General features: G+C 34.7%; 2 protein-coding genes across 8 annotated transcripts; one reads left to right on the forward strand and one right to left on the reverse strand.

The window, feature by feature from the left end:
• Positions 1-10,792: 10,792 nt before the first annotated feature.
• Positions 10,793-17,307, reverse strand: LOC110803583 (uncharacterized). 7 transcript variants are annotated; one of them, XM_056840767.1, is made up of 11 exons: positions 17,048-17,299; positions 16,837-16,941; positions 16,444-16,530; positions 16,245-16,295; positions 15,678-15,771; positions 15,501-15,585; positions 15,261-15,409; positions 12,540-15,173; positions 11,415-11,903; positions 11,164-11,251; positions 10,793-11,057 (listed from the first exon to the last, which is right to left on the reverse strand). In XM_056840767.1, exons 1-8 carry the CDS (start codon positions 17,192-17,194, stop codon positions 15,157-15,159), a joined length of 735 nt encoding a protein of 244 aa, XP_056696745.1. In that variant the 5' UTR covers positions 17,195-17,299; the 3' UTR covers positions 10,793-11,057; positions 11,164-11,251; positions 11,415-11,903; positions 12,540-15,156. The 7 variants fall into 7 exon arrangements, with proteins under 7 accessions (XP_056696745.1, XP_056696743.1, XP_056696742.1 ...); XM_056840765.1 differs by lacking the exon at positions 11,164-11,251; XM_056840764.1 differs by having other exon boundaries at positions 10,793-11,251.
• Positions 11,418-13,334, forward strand: LOC110803591 (peroxidase 64-like). Its single transcript, XM_022009121.1, has 4 exons — positions 11,418-11,621; positions 11,738-11,926; positions 12,292-12,454; positions 12,556-13,334. The coding sequence occupies exons 1-4, from the start codon at positions 11,418-11,420 to the stop codon at positions 12,948-12,950; spliced, it is 951 nt and encodes a 316-aa protein (XP_021864813.1). The 3' UTR covers positions 12,951-13,334.
• Positions 17,308-19,767: the final 2,460 nt, after the last annotated feature.

Genomic DNA, 19,767 nt, shown 5'->3' on the forward strand with positions numbered 1-19,767 from the left:
ACTCATAGAAACAAAAGGTATTGATTCTACCACAAATCTGAGAACATATGGTTGTTGCTCTAGATAATTTCTTTTAGGAAACCATCATATTTCCAAAAAGGCAAGTGGGAGAAAAATGACCTCGAATGAACTTCGAGTCAAGCAATAAACAAATGTAGGATACTTAGGAGTCTTTGGAAAAGCTCCGTACTTAGAAGCCTTTGGAAGAGCTTCAGGAAGACTTTAGAAGTGCTTCAAGAGAATCCTAATACTCAAAGGACTTGAGTAATGTCTTTACAGACACTAATGTTTGATGTTCAATACCTAGGTAAATCGAATAAGGAATAGAATTCAACCAAGATAGATACATAGATATCTTGACGAATGAAAACTATGAAGACTTTGGAAAGTGCTTCAAGAACATACGACTTACAGGTTAGCTACGACGAATTAAAAATTCCCAAGTATGGTTTGAGGCCATCAAAAACATAAGTATGGTTCGAGGCCATACAAAATGGTTTGAGGCCATTTAATCCGAAATATCTTCATCTTAAAGAAGCAAATCTATGATTTGGTTGATTTGCATAAAGGGTTCACTCCCATTAGTTGCAAACATGTTTTCTAAACATAGAACGTTGATTTGCATAAAGGGTTCACTCCCATTGGTTGCAAACATGTTTTCCAAACATACAAAGATTATATTGTATACACATACAAAAGAGAAGCTAGATTGGTGGTTAAAGATTGTAAACAACTTCACGGCGTTGATAATGTTGAAATCTTTTTCACCAAGTCGGAATGCTTGAAATATTTTGGGTAAATCTAGCAATCATTGCATATGGCAATATGGCAATTGGAAAACGAAACACCTTCCTCAATTGGATGTGTAGAAAGGAATTGTTTACATCACACAATGTAAAAGTTTTGGATGCTAGATAAAAGAGCAAGCTTAAGAAGTCTATTCGTAGATTAAAGCATGCAAGTGGGAATTGGAACATATTTTTCAAGGCTATTGAGCAATCATGGCTTTATGAAAATATGGATCATCTTGTAGATGAGGAGTTTAGTGGGAGCTAAGTCACGTTTATTGGTTCTATATATATGAGATACATATCTCTCTATTGAAAATGACATTCAAATTCTAAATGGTTAGATTTGAAAGTATTTGTCAATATTAGAACCATGGCGAAACTTAGAACATACTGTGTTAAAGATCTATTGGATAGGATCTAAAGCGTTGTTTGGATTTTGTAAAAGTAATTACTAAATCAAACACAATGGAGAGACTCAAATGAGACTCTCAACCCATATGAGTAAGTCTAAGTTATGAATGCTTTAACTAAGTATAAAGCTAGGCTGTTATCACTAGAGTTAAGCATGAAGGACCTTGAAGAGGTGCCTTCATCTTATATCACATGGCAATGCCATGATTTTAGCAAAGATTCAGTATCTCTTGAAACAGAATAAAGCTAAAAGTTACATGGATAGATTTTAAAATGCGAATGGTTTTTGCATTACAATCAATCATGTAGATGTGATATATAGATCGCCAAGAAAACTCGTGAACATTGGATCATGACGAGTTTATACCAATCTGTATTGATCTGGATCAAAGATCATTGGAACAGTATCAAGAACATCCAATACATTTGGATATGTAGGATGAGCACTTGATAAGAGGAAGTGAGATAACTAAAGTTTTGATGCTACATGCATTTGCCTAAGCAAAAGTTGAATCTTGTTGTTAGGCAAACTACAAACATACACGGGCAATTAGGCGTCGTGATTAAAAGGTGGTAACATAGGTTCTAAACCATATGTAATGCATAGGAAACTGAATCAATGATTAGTTTACAAAGTTCTCAGTTGAAAGATGTATCTCCCACATCTTTGTGAACTGGTTGGAGTATTCCAAAAGGATGGCATCGTTTGCAATTCTACATAATTGAAATGAATTCATTATTGCCTAAGAAGCAATGAAAGGGAATTGTTTCTAGTGGGAGTTCTTCAATGAACTCAGGTTGATCACAAGTCTGCTACCTGGATGATTTTCTATTTTAGATATGATTATCATTCTAAACAGCAATGAAAGACTAGATCATTCTATAAAAATATTCAAAGATCTTTTCATCTTACATCGAAAGGCTTTCGATAGAAAAGATGCTAATAATAGCAAAGTATGATAAACTAAACCTCTGCATTGAATGAGACACAACATTCATATGCAGATATGGAATCAAGTTTGAGTTCCATGAATGTTTTAAGTATTGGGTGAAAGGCCTATATCTGTAAAACATTAAATGCTTGATTTTGGGTTAGAGGCCCACAAATTGGTAAGCATTTGGTTTAAACATTTATCATTTATGAAATCATATTTCATAGATCATTTAATCTTGGTTTAGTATTAAATGATAAGTCCATGTGATTCAAATCATTCAAATGGGATGTCAAGATGGATTCTTCGGCAAAGAAACACCCATAAGTGAACTTGAATATTGAAATCACAAAAGGATCCCTAATCCAGGTCATTGAAATGTTGGACGACCAATGACTAATGAAGATTAGATTGCAAGTTGATTTATAGTTCTGTTTCTTGAACTAGATGGACTGGATGTCATAAATCATTTGCATAGATACTTATTGGATCTTGTATCGGATTGACCATGAGAACACTTTAAGAGATTAAAGTCATGTCATAAGTAGTTCTCATTAATGGTGATTAGAACCATTCCTCAGAACATGAGCGATTATGTCTGCTTGTTTGAGAATTAGTTCGCTTTGATGCTAGCTAAACGTCGCACCGTAAAAGGAGGCTATAAAAGCAGCTATTGGCCGTACTATGAATCAAAGTGAGTGTTCATAGATTGCAAGAATGGATTGTCCTCCTATCTTTGATAGGATATGGTGTTGTTGTGTAACAAGGCCTTTCGGAGACTTAGATACTATAAAATGCATGGCCGTGCTTAGAATGGTTAAGGCTTAACCTTCTGTAAAAGTTTAACAGTTGAGCTCTGTAATCCGAGAAACACTTCTGGACCTAATAAGGATGGCTTGGATCTTACCTTATGTTCATCAAGTAACACTAATCGACAAAGGAATGTGAATGCACACTTGTCTGAATGACAAGTGGGAGACTGAAGGAAATATGTCCTTCAACCAAGGTGCATTAAGTCTAATACCGAGGTTTAGATTAATTGCGAACAATTAATTCAGTGAGATCAAGTGATCGGAACAGCTAGCTGGAGCAATGCTTTCGATCAGTGAGTTCTAATGAATATTAAGCTCACAACTTACTCTTGACTGAACCTACAAGGTCACACCAATGGCACGTAACAGATCACCGGATTAAATGAATCGGAAATTCATTTAATAGCTTTTCGGGAAATTAATTCGGAAAACATAATTATACGATTTAACATTAGATCGTGAAATCGTATATCGTGATTGCATATATTCGTAAGCTAGGCGAAACGAATAATCGTATCGTACGACAATGGATCGTCAAGTACGAAATGATAAATGAATTATCGAATGATAATTAATTAAAGCAAACACGAATGCAAGCCCACGAGCAAAGCGGAAGGAGTAAAGGCCCATGGCCTTGCTGCCTTGGCTGTGCATGCACCGAGAAGCAACAGCAACAACAGCAGCGTGGCCCAGCCCACTGCGTGCTGTGTGTTGCGCGTTGGTGCAGGGTCGTGGGCCTTGCTGGCCGATCGGGCTCTATGCTTGGCCGGTTGGCTTGGCTCACTTAATAGGTTATTGATATAACCTAGTCCATTATGTTTTCCTAAGGCTAATGCAACAAATCAGATTACACACATCAAACCCTAAGGAGGAGAGAAAAACCTTAATTCTCTCTCAGCCTCCATGGATGTGTTCTTCCCAAAAGCAAACACTCTTGATCGATTGTCTAAGCTACGATTATCAAGACGGATCTGATCGTGTCGGTGAACCAAGTAGAGGAACGACAAGTGGAGTTCTAAGTTCGTGTTCGTTGACAGATTACTGAGGAAAACACGCTTCAAACGTAAGTATGCTTAATCTGTGCTTTATACATGCTTCCTAGCTTTGGGGATCGTTTTCGCACATGTAATTATGTTTAACTGTATTCCCCTACACAAAGTTAGAAGGTAGTTTGTTACCCTTGGGGAGCAATCGTCACTGAGAACCTTGTATCGGTGGTGACGAAATATGCTTTTAGGGCAGCGTAAAACCCGTCACAACTTTTGAGATCAATTACTAAGTATTGTGTTTCTTCCTTATTATTATTGTTAATTTCTTGGTTATAACGTATTATTTCCAACATTATGCAACGCCTCGCTTCTCGCCTCCTGCAGCGCCTCACTACTTGGCTAGCTCCTAGAGCGCCTCTCTCTGAGATTGCATCGGCTAATTCCCCTTATTATACAGCTCCTCACCTAGAGATCAACTGCAATGCCTCACTTGCCTCATGCGGCTCATGCCCTCATGCTATTGTTGCATGCGTGGGAGTTCCTTGTTGTTTAGCTTGTTATGCACTCAGCACTAGATGCCTTGCACCCATAATACTACATTACTACCAAACAACCTTGCATCATCATCATCACTCTCGTAAATTACCATGCGTTCCTCATTCCCACTTTCTTTGACATCATTCCTCATACTCTCGCTATATAGAAACAGTGGTGTATCCGTAATTTTTTAGGTGATGTATCACCATCGATCACAACGCACAATAAATATTAAAAAAACCGTAAAAGTAAAGATGGTCCAAAAAATAATAGATATTAATATCGCAATCAAATATATACAAAATTATTACAATTATCATGTACGGATTTCATGTCGGTGTAGGAATAAATAACTAAATTTAAGAGACCATGTGTTTAAATAACCGGTATGTTAGATTTTAAATGAAACTTTAAAGATGCGGTGGGCGCCGTATTTTGAAAAATTTAGAGACCAAATGTTTTACGAGGCTGGTCTCTTAGGTTTAATAACAATTTGGTAGCAACTTCTGGTCTCTTATGTGTATTACTTGTACTGAAAGGGGCAAGTAATACACATAAGAGACAAGAAGTTATCTGGTAGAACCGATTTCTTATCACTCAGGTTTACTTTTTTTTCTTTTTCTTTTTTTTTCAAAATTTTGCTGGGCCACATGACCCACCATGACCCTCCGTAGTTCTGCCACTGTATAAATATACATGTCTACCAGTTCAGGTTTATTACGGTTTCGGGTTTCATTCGAGCTTTTATGGTCGGATTTGATCGGGTTTGCCAACCGCGGATCCAAGGGGGCTATCTAGGCCATAGCCCGCCCCATCAATTGAAAACAAACTAGTATAACTCGTTTGCACAGTCATTACATGTGATCTTGTGTAGCTTAGTTGGTAGTTTTAACTTTTCCATTGTATTGTTGCCGTTGACTTGGGATCGAATCCCCTCAAGACTTAGCTCATTGACGGCACGTTTGGTAGCCGGCCATAAATGGTGTCCATGGGAATGAATTTGTATGTAAATTTGTAAAGAAAATCAACTTGCATTCCCATGGTAATGCTAGTTCACTCAAAATAATCTCTTTTTCTTTATAAATTCCCATTACCATCCATTACCATTTGAGAAGTGGTAATAGATGAGAATGCAAATTTATGAAGAAAAACACCAAGTTTGAGACAAAATTTCATTACCATGGACATCATCATGTTCTTTTCTTGTCGAATAACACTTAAATTTATTCTCATTCCCACCATTTAATACCGGCTACCAAACGGGCCGTGAGAGTTAGGTTCTTTGAACTTACTTCGTATTACTTTTTACTGAACTTAAATTATTCTTATAGATTAAAATTAGTGTTACTTATTAATTAAATTTCTTTTTATTGAATTTCAATTTTCCAAGGTGAACGAAAAAAAGTCTTAATGGCACTTTAATGCAATTACTATCTTGTCATAATTGCGATGCTTATTATTTCAACACATATAACTTGAATATTACAGTATTATAAAACATATATTAAGTGAATGAATAGTGTAAAAGTATAAGTGATCCATTTTAAAAAGAAATATGGGAGCGAAAAAATCAGATTAGCAATAAAAATATCAACTTTAAAAGACTAACTAGATTTTGAGCTCGTTCAATGAACGGGTAATTATATAGTGGTTGTTAAGCGATCTTTTAAACTGTTAATTTTGTTGAGGGTTGTGATTTTAGTGGGTTAAAAGTTGAAAAAATATACAAATTAGGTGGTGGATTAATATCGAGTGTTAAGGAGGAAGATGGGGTGGAAGAAGTTATATGAATTAAATGGTAAATCGAGTTTAATTGAGGAAGGTGATTTGAGGTGTTAAAGCCGTAAAATAATTTGTGAAACAAACAACAAAAGGAAAAATTGAAAAAAAAACAAATTAATGGAGGAAAGATGAGATGACACATGTCATCTAATAATCCATGGTTTTAGTTTTTAAATACTAGGTATTGATTGATAGTTTGTGGGCTCGGTCGATGCCCCGGGTTACTACATTAACAACATTCCTATTTACTTAAATATATACTTTTGCAATGATAACATGAAATTTTTAATAGCTTAGTAGTAAAAGCATTATTGTTTAAACTCAAGGTCATGGGTTCAAAACTTATGCGAACCACGTTTGACATTTTTTATAATGTATATGAAGATTGCATGGAGCGAACGACCCATAAGCAGAGCGCCACGTGTCACGTAAATTTTTTATAGACGTCTTTTATTGTATAGTATAAAATTTTTAAGTTACGAAGTATAAATTTTTCTTATTTAAATTTGGCCATCTGATAAATTTTTTTGGATCCGTCTTGGGGTTGCGTCGGGTATTTGGGTCAATATCAAATGGTCAATATCGAATCAGGTCAACATCGGATCGGGGTTTTCGGGTTAGTTTGAGTTTTTTAAGTTAGATTATTTTTTCGGGTTTCGAGTTTTGATCAGGTTATTTTGCTTTAGATTTAGTCGTCATTCATAAAAAAAATCAATTGTTATTACTTCGTATCGCGTAACAATATTTCTTACAAAATAATTAAGGGTTAGGAGTTATTTTAAACGATAAGGTTACATTTTCTCATTTTTACAAGCAATAATAATATTAAAAAATTAAAAATATTGTGTTATTTAGTTTAAACTATTGGTAAATTTGAGTTGTTCTTCGGTTCAAATTGATTTTGAGTACTTCTGTTTAAATCGAGTGAATATCAGTTTAGGTCGATTAGGATACCGGGACATTTTGGGTCAAACAAATCCCGATGTGGTTGATACAATTTTGCTTGCGGTTCTTTTTGCCGTTGTTTCGGGTCAAAATAGGGTTAGGAATTGAATAATTTAGATTGAACTTTGGGGTTCGAAGCCGTTTTCCCAGGTCTAGTTAGAGCTTAACAGACCAACAGTTTCCAACATTTACTTGGTAAAGCAATCCAGTAAACCAGTACTACGTAAAACTGTAACACGGAGTACAACGATAATTAGAGTCGGCCAACTCAGTATACGGTTGTTAGCCTAAGAAAAACTCCGTACTATACCTACTACTACCGCGCAAATTTTTCGTTGTACTCGGGTACCGTCAAAGTTGACTGTACCCCATCCAAAACAAACATTTACTATTTCGGAAATTAACATTTATTTATTTATTTGGAAATAAACATTTACTATTTCGGAAATGAACATTTACTATTTTGTAAATGATCATTTATTTATTTATCTGAACATGAACATTTATCTACTCATTCGAATATGAACATCTATCTAATTATTTATCTTCATTTATTCAACCAATTTAGAAATGAACATTTATCTACTGATTGTGAAATGACTAGATACTAATTTTAAAATGAACTTAGTTATTGCATTACTATTACTATGTTATTACTTTGAACATATATTTACATATATTGAGCAATTAAAACATGTCAAATAACATCTTTTACCAAAAAATTGAATATTTTAGGTATTGTCTATGTAAGTTTGTACTTGAATTACAAGATATTGGTAGAAATCTCCACTTAGTTTTCTGTATCTTCAATCTTAAATCTTGCTTTTGATGTAGTCTCGATTCTTATAATTTTGAATGCGTGTATGAAGTGTGATTTGAACATAATATTTGACTTTCACGGTTCTAATTTCCTCATTGTTGTAGGCTGAAAATGAAAATAGTAAGTAATTTGACATGATGATCACAACAAATTTAATAATGAACCTTTACTGATTTGAAAATGATGAACATGCAAAGAAAACAAATAGGTTAAAAAGATACAAGGGTTTATAAGATGCTCAGTAATAGAACAAAAAAACCAAAGAATACAAAAGGTATGAACAAATAAAACAAAAAGTATGAACAAACTCATTATGAACATTAACCAAATGATTATTATGAACATACAAATAAACAAGGAAAAACAAACAATTCAACAAAAAAGAACAAACAATATAAAAAAATAACATAAAATTCCAGAAAAAATAACAAACAATACAACAATTATGAACAATTTTATGATGAATTTTAAAAAAAAAAACATGAAAGAACAAACAATACAAAAAGAAAGAATAAACAATACAAGCGCTTGTAAAAACATAAAAGATCAATGAAGAGTTTAATTTCATTACGAACATTAACCAGATGATTATTATGAACAAACAAATAAACAAGAAAGAACGGATAACTCCAAATACAAATAATTCAACAAAAAATAACAAACAATGTAAAAACAAAAACATAAAATTCCAGAAGAAAGAACAAACAATACAACAATTATAAACAATTTTATGATGAATTTAAAAATAACATGAAAAAACAAGGCACGTCGTTTTTTGGTGGGGTATAGCTAAAATTGGTTGTATCCGAATACAGCAGTTAAGGACTTAAGGGTTACCTACTACCGAGTACGGACTACGTACAGGCCTGGCCCTATGGCAGGGGATAAGGAGCAGCCGAGCTGGGCCTCAGGGAATAAGGCCCATATCGCTTAAGAGTTAAATCATTTATAAAAAAATTCCAGAGAAAAGATGTATGCACTCAGGCTTGTAGCATAGTGGTGTGGCCTGCGTGTTTCGAACACCGCCACCGACAATTTCTGGGTCAATTCTTATTAACTCTGCCAATACTTATCTATTACCCGATTTCATTCCAGCTCAACCCCAAAAAGAGAAATAAAATTAAATTTCACTTCAATACTTTGAAAATTATTAAATTTTTTTTGGTGTCAGCACCCGGTTCACCCTTAGGGCTAATTCGAATTCGGGGTGAGTTCTGGGTGGTTAGGTTCCAGTCTCCTCCCAATTATTGTTGTCGGGGAACGAACATGGGTTCTCCCTACCAAGTTCAGTCTCAATCACCACTTAACCAACAAGCAATTGGTTGAAACTCTTTGATGTATCGCTATTACATCATTGTTGTTTCACTTTTAACACTAATTCTTAAATAACACTCCACACTAAATTTATTGTTGATCATGCCTAAAAAATCAACAACTTGATTCTAATTTATTTTGACGCGTTTATTATAATTATTATGAAAAAATTATTAATTTGGTGTGCTAGTACAAGTTGTGATTGAATAATGTAATTTTAAGTCACGGCTCTCTTTTAAAAATATAGGGTTATTTTAATTCAGAAAATGGTTACTATCTCTAAGCAAATTGGTGTTTAATTTATTATAGTCACTATATGAACAATAAAGATCACTATGTACATAGACGGGGTTATTAGAGTAAATTGTTGCTTTTAGGTCCACACAAGAATAATCTCAATTTTAAATTTCATTCTCCTTCAATTATCCAAAAAATTTCTTTCATCCAATTTTGAGAAGATATGTCATGTTGTTGTAACTTTTTCTTATGTTAGTTTGATGATTAATGTTTGAAATATTATAATATAATTCATGTTTAATAGGACAAGGTCAAAAGTGTTCAAACCTATATACTTATATAGAGTAGTAGCCTAGTAGGAGTATTAAGAAGTGAAAAATTGATGATTTACATAATATTTTTTTTAATAAAAAATGTACACCGTATTTACAAGCTGATTTTTTTCCTATATCTTTTTAAAATATGGGCCTCAATTTATTGTTTCGCCTATAGGCCACCAAAAAGTCAGGACGGACCTGATACGGTGGTACAAGAAGTTGTATCATCCCTCATGTAGAGGCTAAGATTACATTCTCCTACTACGGAGTACCTGACTTGAAGTTACCATTTGTTAGCTTATTAGTGTCCTGCATTATTTGTCCATTATAATTATTATAACTTCAATAGCAAGCTTTAATTACTGACAAAAACAGTGATTAACAAACTTGATAGCTCAACCCTAACCCCCCCCCCCCCCCCCCCCCCCCCCTCATGTTTTCCCTTTCAGTCACACTCCTGCGACATAACATTTCTTTTGAATTAGCTCAAAAAGAAACAATAATACAGGTAACAAACCAATCACCAAGAGCATTATCCTATTATTACCTCATATGGTTAGCATCTCATAAGAAGTCACTTGAAAGAATTTGACAATTACTATCCCAAGTCAAATACTAAAGATAGTAACACAAACAATCTTAAATTTCTAAAGAGTCTGATACTTCAGGAGAGTTTGATTGACTAAGGCCCGTTTTGTATTATTTCTTGTTTCTAGTTTTCTGTTTTAAAACTAAAAACCAAAATATGAAAACCACAAAAGTAGTACAGTTTTTTGTTGACAGTTTTCAAAATCAACATGATTACTATCGGTAATCCAATATGATTATTTTTAGTTAATGATTCAATAAAAATCATAGGACTTACAAAAAAAACCAAAACTGAAAACCGACAGTGACACCGAACGAGCTCTAGAAAAATACAACCTTAAACAAACTGTGATCCTCTCTGGACTAATACGTATATACTCGACTTCATAGAGTTAATTATACAGGCCAAAGAAAACCAACAGAAGACAATTTAGCTGTGAAGAACAATTGACTGACTCCTAATTTCCCAGAATGGAATACCTAAGCACTTCAAGCGCCAAAAATGTTATATCTCAACTGATTTATTCTCCTTGCTTGAAGAATCATTACTACCTCATGCCAAGAAAAGGTCAACCTCAACCACTGCAAAATCACATGCAGAAGATTCAAGAGAGAAGTTGAGCTACCAAGTAAAAGTAACCTTGATAATTTGGGGACAAAGTTGAGAAAATTAAAGTTAAGATATGACCAGCAAGCATTGTCTTCTGTTCATGAGGATGCTTAAACAATACTCATCACCATTAGGCTGAACTAATTCACTGGTAAACATCCAAAATCTGTCACATTAACAACTCTGTTACTCTGTCACTCTCTATGTCAGTATCTCTCTCTCCCTCACTCACTCACTCACTTTCTCTCGATGTGCCTATAAATACCCTTTTGTATCCTCTTCACTTTCAACAATTAACTAAGAGAAAGTAAAAAGTTTAGAGAGCTTACACCATGGCAATTGCAGTTGCAGTCTTCAGCTCCCTTTTCATTTGCTCATATTTTCCCCTTGGTGATGCTTTAAGCTTAAACTACTACGATAAGACATGTCCTTCGGTGGAGAGTATCATCACAAACACAGTTAAAGAAGCATTTGCAGAAGATAAAACAGTCCCGGCGGCCGTGCTTCGCATGCATTTCCATGACTGCTTCATAAGGGTATTGAATCTAGCCCTCTTAACCTTGCCCGCATATTTTAACTTAATGTCATCATGTGTGAATTTCATGTTTGTGTATATTCAACTGACGGTCAAATTCCTTTTTCTCCTTTAAAGGGATGTGATGCTTCTGTGCTGCTAGACAAAGATGGGAACAGCAAAGTAGAGAAATCCGGTCCTCCAAACCTTTCGCTGCATGCATTTTTTGTCATTGATAATGCAAAGAAGGCAGTAGAAGCTGCATGTCCTGGAGTTGTCTCGTGTGCTGACATATTGGCTTTAGCTGCAAGGGACGCAGTCGTCCTTGTGAGTAAACAGTAGACATAGGAGATAAGCTTATAGCACATTTCGATTAAACTTAAGAAAAGAATAATATTCAAATGCTGCAAGTCTGAAACAATCAAAGACCATACATTACTTTTCTATTTTCATTTGCATTTAGTTCGGTACTATACAGATATTTCCCATCATCAACACTTCATTAGATTCATAACCATAAAAGATTATCTAACAACCTAAGAAATGATACTCAACCAAAGTGACCGACTCTCCAGCATCTGTAATTCTCTAAATAAACATAATAACAAAACAGGAACTTAGAAAACCTCCACTTGTTAGCAAAAGTTTGTTGCCATTAGCTTTCATTCTCATGTATATACTCGTGTTTACAGACTGGAGGGCCCACTTGGTATGTGCCTAAAGGAAGGAAAGATGGGAGAACATCATTTGCCAGTGAAACAAGACAACTTCCAGCACCCACATTCAACTTTTCTCAGCTCCAACAAAGTTTCTCTCAGAGAGGCCTAAACCTTGGAGATCTAGTAGCTCTTTCAGGTAAAGAAAACAACAGGGGAAGGAGCAACCTACCCCCTAACATCAATTCTAGACAATCAGTGAGAATGCGAAGGACTCAACTAACCTTTTTCCTTCTGCAGGTGGTCACAGTCTTGGGTTCTCCCACTGCTCGTCGTTCCAAAGCCGATTGCACAACTTTGACACAACTCATGACATAGACCCCTCAATCAATCCTTCGTTTGCTGCCAGCTTACAAAGAGTGTGTCCTGCACACACCAAAGTAAAAAATGCTGGTTCCAACATGGATCCTTCCCCAATAATGTTTGACAATACATATTACAAGCTAATTCTTCAAGGAAAGAGCCTGTTTTCTTCAGATCAAGCCTTGCTCACATCTCCAAGCACCAAGAATTTGGTTACCCAATTTGCTGGTTCCAAGAAAGCTTTCTATGAGGCATTTGCTAAGTCTATGATCAAGATGAGCAGCATCACAGGAGGGCAGGAAGTACGAAAGAATTGCCGAATTGTCAACTGAGGTCTAATGACCTTCAGGGTTTATAAGTTAAATGTAGACCACTAGAAAAGTTGAATCCAGGCAATCAAGCATAATGGATTGCCTTCCGTGAAGTGTGTAGCCTTTTTATTCTCCCTATTTCATAAGGTCGGACTAGGATGAATTTCTGCAGAAGGTCCGTCTAAAAACATCTTTCCAGAAGGAAATCAGCAAAAGTCTATAGGGTTGAATGTTGATTTCCCTCAAGTGAAAAGAGGTCTTTGTTGAGTGTGACAGTGCACTGCATTTTCCTTTGCATGAACTGTATCTTACTTGCTTCGGTGTTACAAAGCAGATAACAGTAATGTAATACTGTAATGTAATACTGTAGTGGAATAGCAACAAATATATTTTTTCCCTGGATAACCCTCACCCTCTCCATTCCCTCTCTCAAATGTTAAAAGATCGCCAGAACTAAACAATAGAGAACAACAATCTTTTGACCTTTACAAGTACAATAAGGAGTTCAAACATAGCTCAAGCACTTTTGGACTATAGAGCTGCTAGTTATAAAATTACGAATTCTATATTTCCACCCATGGCCGGCTATTGGGCTGTGCATCCAGCCCAACAGCACAGGGCCTCCAATTTATTTGGGGCCCCAAAATCTGAACTGAAACTGTCAATAAATTTTCAGCGTGAATATTTACATTAATGGAATACATCTCAGTTGGTTGATTGAAGGGCAATAATATCTCCATTTGTTTTTAACAAAGGTAAAAGGTTCGAATCCCCGTGACCTGATTTCTGTTTTTTTTGTTTTCTTTTTAATCTTTTAGGCTTTACCATTAGGGTGTTAAATGAGTTGTAATCTAGGAACTCGAGATTGACTTTTACTCCCTCCGTTCCAAAATGTTTGTTACGTTTGGACTTTTGCACGTTTATTAACGTATAATAAAGATTCTTTTGGTTTTTTATTAAAAACATAAACCAAGTAAAACCCCAATCCACTAATAATTACAACAACCAATAAGATTGTTTTATTTATCAAAATGAACCAATAATGGAAAAGCACAAAGATTGCTAACTTAACATACTTGGGAAATTGTAAAGAAATTTAATGAGTTGAAAAAATTGGACCAATTAAAATTAAAAGTTGGCACAAAAAATAATATTATAATAAGTTTATAAAAGGAAAGATTCCCCCATGTAACAAACATTTTGAAACAACCTAAAAGGAATACGTAACAAACATTTTGGTACGGAGGGAGTAGTTTACATAAAAATATTTTTGTCTTATTAAATTATCCGTATAAAGGACAACTGAAGAGCTTCCTTTTAAAAACAAGATTTAGAAAATGTGTACACAAGTAATAATATTTTTCTGTTATTTGAAAGTGAATAATTCAGACTATAGACTTATAAGTTATAACACATACAAAATTTCCTAGATATTTAATGTAATATATAATTTTTTTTTCGGCTTTAGAAAGTTTGTGAGTAATGCATTTTATGGTGGATAACATAAACCATAGACTTGTCGACTTGTCGTAAATGTATCCTTTTTTAGATTATTAGAATTATTTGACTTTAGAAAGTGGTATGTTTTATGAATTTTAAAAATTTGTAAAATGTGCATTATATATGTATGAAGTGAAGCATATAGCACAGGGCCACCAAATTGTTTAAGACGGCCCTGTTTCCACCTAGCTTAACTAGGCTTTAGATGGTATAAGATATATGTCAAAGACTTTTAAATCAAAACTGAAAAGTTAAAGCTTCTCATTTTAACCGGCGTTGGCATGGAAAAAGAGACTTATGAGAGAAAATTTATTCAACATTCACAAAAAAGAAAATAAGTTCAGCAAACAGAAAGGTGCTTTGAACAAAAAATAAACAGTATCAACGTCGTCAAACATTTTTCAAAAATTGAAAAAAAAAAAAAAAAAAAAAAGAACGAAAAATGTCATATTTTCCGTAAACATCAGCAACTTACGCCTAATAATTTGATAGATGGCAGCCTATAGACAGGGTGTTAAGAATTTATTTCACGGAGATGCATACCTTTTCCTGCAGATAAATACAAAGTATTTTTCTGAAGAGGATATCAATCCATTGGTTGAATTGGAACTGTCAACCTTGTTACTCCAGGATTTCTGTCCCAGATAACTACAGCACCAATGAAGTTGACATATTATGGAGAATACGACCCCGTATAGGAGACAAAAGCAATTTGTAATTAGCTGTATTAGGAGCAAGATGTCACTGTAACAAAAAGAGCCAGCCAATAATGTCAAGTATTCAGGCAAACATGAAAGATCCAACAAGACATATGAGTTCAAAACAACTTACCCTGTTGGCTAATCAACACAATTTCAACCAATTGAATATTACCACCAAGTCCAGATGCTTTATCAGATGGCATAAATGAGAAGGCATCCAAGAGTTTTGAGCATTTTAAGCCCCACTTGACCATCAAAAATTCAATAAGATGATGTCCACTGCATATGATTAAGAATAAGAAAACAAGCCAACATAATAGTCTATTGATAATCTCGTGGATGGGAACTAGCAGCATGAATAGATTCACACCTTCGATTATGATAAGTTGTTATAAAAACTGATCCTGGAGTTTTTTGAAGCAAGAATGCCACAGTGCTGAAGAGATCGTCAAAGGCTAGCTTAAACAAAACAAGCATAGGATCAGTATAACATTTTGTAATTTAAAAGTTCAAAGGTACAATAAGGACATATGTATGTTTCCCATACCACTAGCATCATACAATACGTCAGCCCCAAGTAATATTTTGGGATGCAAATCAAAAATCTGTGAATCCCAGATGCCCCATGTGAGTCCCATTACCTGCATCATTAAGCAGGTCAGCAAGCAGGGCCAAAAAATAACGTTGAGAATAGGTAGAACTAGAAGAAACTGATGCAAATGAACAATCGACTAACATAATGGCTGGAACGAAAATAAAGCAAAGGGGGGTGAGAATTAAATCAGTAACAAGACATAGTGTTACAGCCTTACAGGTAACTTTATCTTTCCGATAGCCATTCTAATAAAAAGAATCATCCCCTTCTATTTCAATATTTTTAAGCATTACATTTCCAAGAAAGTTCTTTCTGTGGTTTCACATCTCCTATAAATAAAAGCTCTCTACACATACAAAAAATAATCTATTTCGCAAAGCAATTTAATCATCACTTCTCATTTGTTGCTTTAGAAATTTAAACACATCATGAACAAAATGCAACTAGTTCCATGAGAGGATCACAATCTTTCACTGCCAAAGTGTCGGGCAAAATGAGACAAGGATCAGGGAGTATTACCTTACAGCTCAGTTTGTTCAAGTCACATACTCTCCTAATGTTCTCTAGCACCTGCAGTACAACAAATATCCAATATGGTTGTGAAGAATATAAAAAATAAAAAATAAAACATAAAATAATTCAAGAACTAGAGAATCAGATAACAAAATGAGACTGTAAGTAGCTTTTATTAGGCTGAAATAGATTAGAAATCTTCAACCTCCTCCCTTCTAGAATCATCCGTCAAAGTGACGCCGGCCCCAACTTTCGCCGCCACCAGTCCAGGCAAGGAGGTTCCTGCACCCAGCTGCAATCACATCCCCAAATACACTCAGTTCAGCGTTTATAACCCCCGTCTCCTTAGCTCCAAAAACACACTCCATTCCTTAGTTTCTCAACTTAATTTTTTTATTATCACCTTACAGTATTAAATTAATACAACAATACTCTTCATTTTGGAGAATGCATTATATATTACATGGAGTAAAATGTAATTAAGTATGATCATTGGAATTACGAAGTATAATTGAAGCGATAATCCGCATTTTTATATTCATAATCATGAAATAATAATACAGATTTTGAATCTTAGAAAATAAATTGAAGAAGTTACCTCAATAACATTAATTCCAGAAAAGCAGGATCGTTGCTGCCAAACATACTCAGCAAGAACAATACTACACGGCCATACAAACATACCATATTCCTCTTTCATATTCTACAAACACAAAATAACACAGTGATTAGTGTAATTATATTCCAAACTGTTATTATTAACATTAGAAATTTTACAAAAATAAGTTTGAGATGAGGAGAGCAATTACCTCGGTGATTTGAATAGTGAAGCCATGTTTATCATCGTCGGATTCGCCAAAGGAATGGAGAGAAAATGTCGTCATTAGGTCGCCTTTGGGTGAAACGGAAGGTGATTGGATTACGCTGTCGCCGCGACACTCCCGTTTCGGCGGCATTTCTACCGGCGAGAGTGACGTTTGGGGAAATACAAACGTTTGTGTTCGTCTGGATTGGACATGGATTAGGGGTTTTTTCTTTTTTTTTTTCTTTTTTTTCTTAATTGTAGTTTGATGACTTATTTATGAGAAATTCCGAGTTAATCTCAGTGATTGGGAAAACTTTCCAATCAAATGGCAAATTCGTAAATATTTTGCTGGGAAAGTATAGGCCGTAAAATTTTATTTGTTGGCTGTATATTAGTAGTTCTTGATTGTATATTAATTGGTGATGATTGTTTTGTATTAGTCATTGACTGTATATTCTATGAGGGATTATGCATTACTAAAATTCAATATTGTTCATTGTAAGTGATTGACTGTATTTTTATAGTTGTTGATGGCATATTAATGGATGTTTATTGTATATTGTTAGTCGTTGACAGTATCCTAAACCCTTCTAAAAGCAAGAACATCTTGTTTGGAACAGTGAATTTTTGGAACGAATTTACTGTATTACCCCTTAAATCCTTCTTAATTTACCATCATTCCTTCTCTTTCATCCTTTCCAGTCTTTAAGACTTCCTCCTGTTTTCTCACACGTTCAACAATTAATTAGAGAGAGAAAGTTTGAGGGAAGAAGGATCTCCAGATCACATGAAAACGGTTTGATCAACTTTGGTAAAATCACTCAAAACCCTAAACTTTTAATTTTCGGGTGTTCAGTTTGATGACGATTTTGGGTTTTTAGCTACTAAAAGATTGTAATTTGTTGATTATTTGGGTTTGATTTCCAGATCGCGGAGAGAGAAATGGACGAGAGGAGATATCGGCGAGTTGGGGCGAAGAATCGGCTGCGAGGTGGTGGTGGTGATGGTTTGTTCAGGTATCTACTTCTATTTTTTTTTCATTTTTTTGTAAATTCTATTCAATTTTTGGGGAAATTGTTTGTAATTTCTATGTAGTTTTCACACATATTCTAGAAAATTTTAATTCCCACAATATCATCCGAAATTTCAATGTTTTTGATATGGGTAAAATCTATAATTTTTCCATTTTGTTGATTTTTGAACTAATATTGAATTAAGCTTTTGACTGTTGATTATTTACCATAATATGGTTGGCTATTTCTGTTAAAACTTTAACTTTTAATGTTGAATTGAATTTCTGTGGGGGCAGAACTGACATGGGATGATTATTTTGGTGGTGGGGTTGAAAAAGGTCGATATTTGGTCACTGTGTTGGAAACTTAAGCAAATTATGTGGAAATTGGGACAGTTATGCATCTATATAGAATAGTTCTATCCTATTTTTTGATACAATGAGCATCCCAATAGCATGTAAATGCATCTTATAACGCTGCAGTACAAGGTTCATATCTTTTTTTCTTACTTGCTCCGTCTGAAGGTTGATCATGAAATTGATGAGTGAATCCACTTTCACTTTTTGTCGGAATAATCCGAATTGAAAGTGGTCTCTTTATCTTCTGTAATAAAGATAATCCAAAACTTTTGCTCTTGTGGAATTTGTTTATGTGTTGTTACAAGTCTTTGGCTGTATGCTTAGCTTTTTACAAACACTATACATATAGTTACACTTATGATGCTGCAATTTTAGTCCAACATGCTCAATTCATGAGGTATCTGCAAAATTCTCTTGTGACAGAAATTAGAAAAGCTTTAAGATAAGTTGAGAAGGCTTTCACATGGAAACAAATGAAGATTGTATTCCCTGAACCTGAGCGGAGGAGTGAGGAAGTTGGTCTTGGCAGTAAATAAACTGCAATTTGGCTATGGCGATAATGTAAGAAAACTGCCTTCCGTCTTATGCCTGTTTTGAGCCCGAAAAGTGTTATCATTTATTTATTTTTGGGGTGGGGGAGAGGGAAAAAAGTGTTCATACGTTGTGATTAAATTGTCAGATTCCTAATACATGTACTGTACATGTCAGGTACTATTTCACAATGCAAATCTTACAATTCAGAAGGGGGGAGAAAATTGCAATAATTGGTCCTAACGGGTGTGGGAAAAGAAGTTTGTTATATATTAGGGCAGCACAATGTGATCCCAAATTATTTTGAGCAAAATCAGGTATTTCATATTTTCACCATTGCCTTAGGTCCTTGTTTAAGAATTCCTCTCTTGTGGTTTTAGACTTTTAGGTTGTCCTTTTAGCATCATGAAAGGTTTGTTTTATGACGAATAAATTATGCTAAGCTTGACTGAACTTGTTCCCAGGCTGAAGCGCTGGATTTGGATAAAACGGTGATCCAAACAGTGGATGAAGTTGCAGAGGATAAGGAACTGGATGAAATAAAAGGTCTTTTAGGGCGTCTAAATTTCAAGTCTGGTATACTTGATAGGAACTGGATGAAATAAAAAGGTCTTTTTGAAGGAAATAATGCCCTTGGTCCAAGTATGCATTCAATGATAAGTCTAATAAATGCGGTTCAGTATTAATTAACAAGTTAATAATTCAGTGAGATCAAGTGAGCTGAATGCCTAGCTAGAGGCCGCTTCAGTTCAAGTGGAATTAATGATATTAATCCACAGCTTACTCTTGACTGAACCCGTAGGGTCACACAAATAGTACGT

The sequence above is a fragment of the Spinacia oleracea genome, chromosome 3, assembly GCF_020520425.1.
Source record: "Spinacia oleracea cultivar Varoflay chromosome 3, BTI_SOV_V1, whole genome shotgun sequence".
Classification (NCBI taxonomy): Eukaryota; Viridiplantae; Streptophyta; class Magnoliopsida; order Caryophyllales; family Amaranthaceae; genus Spinacia; species Spinacia oleracea.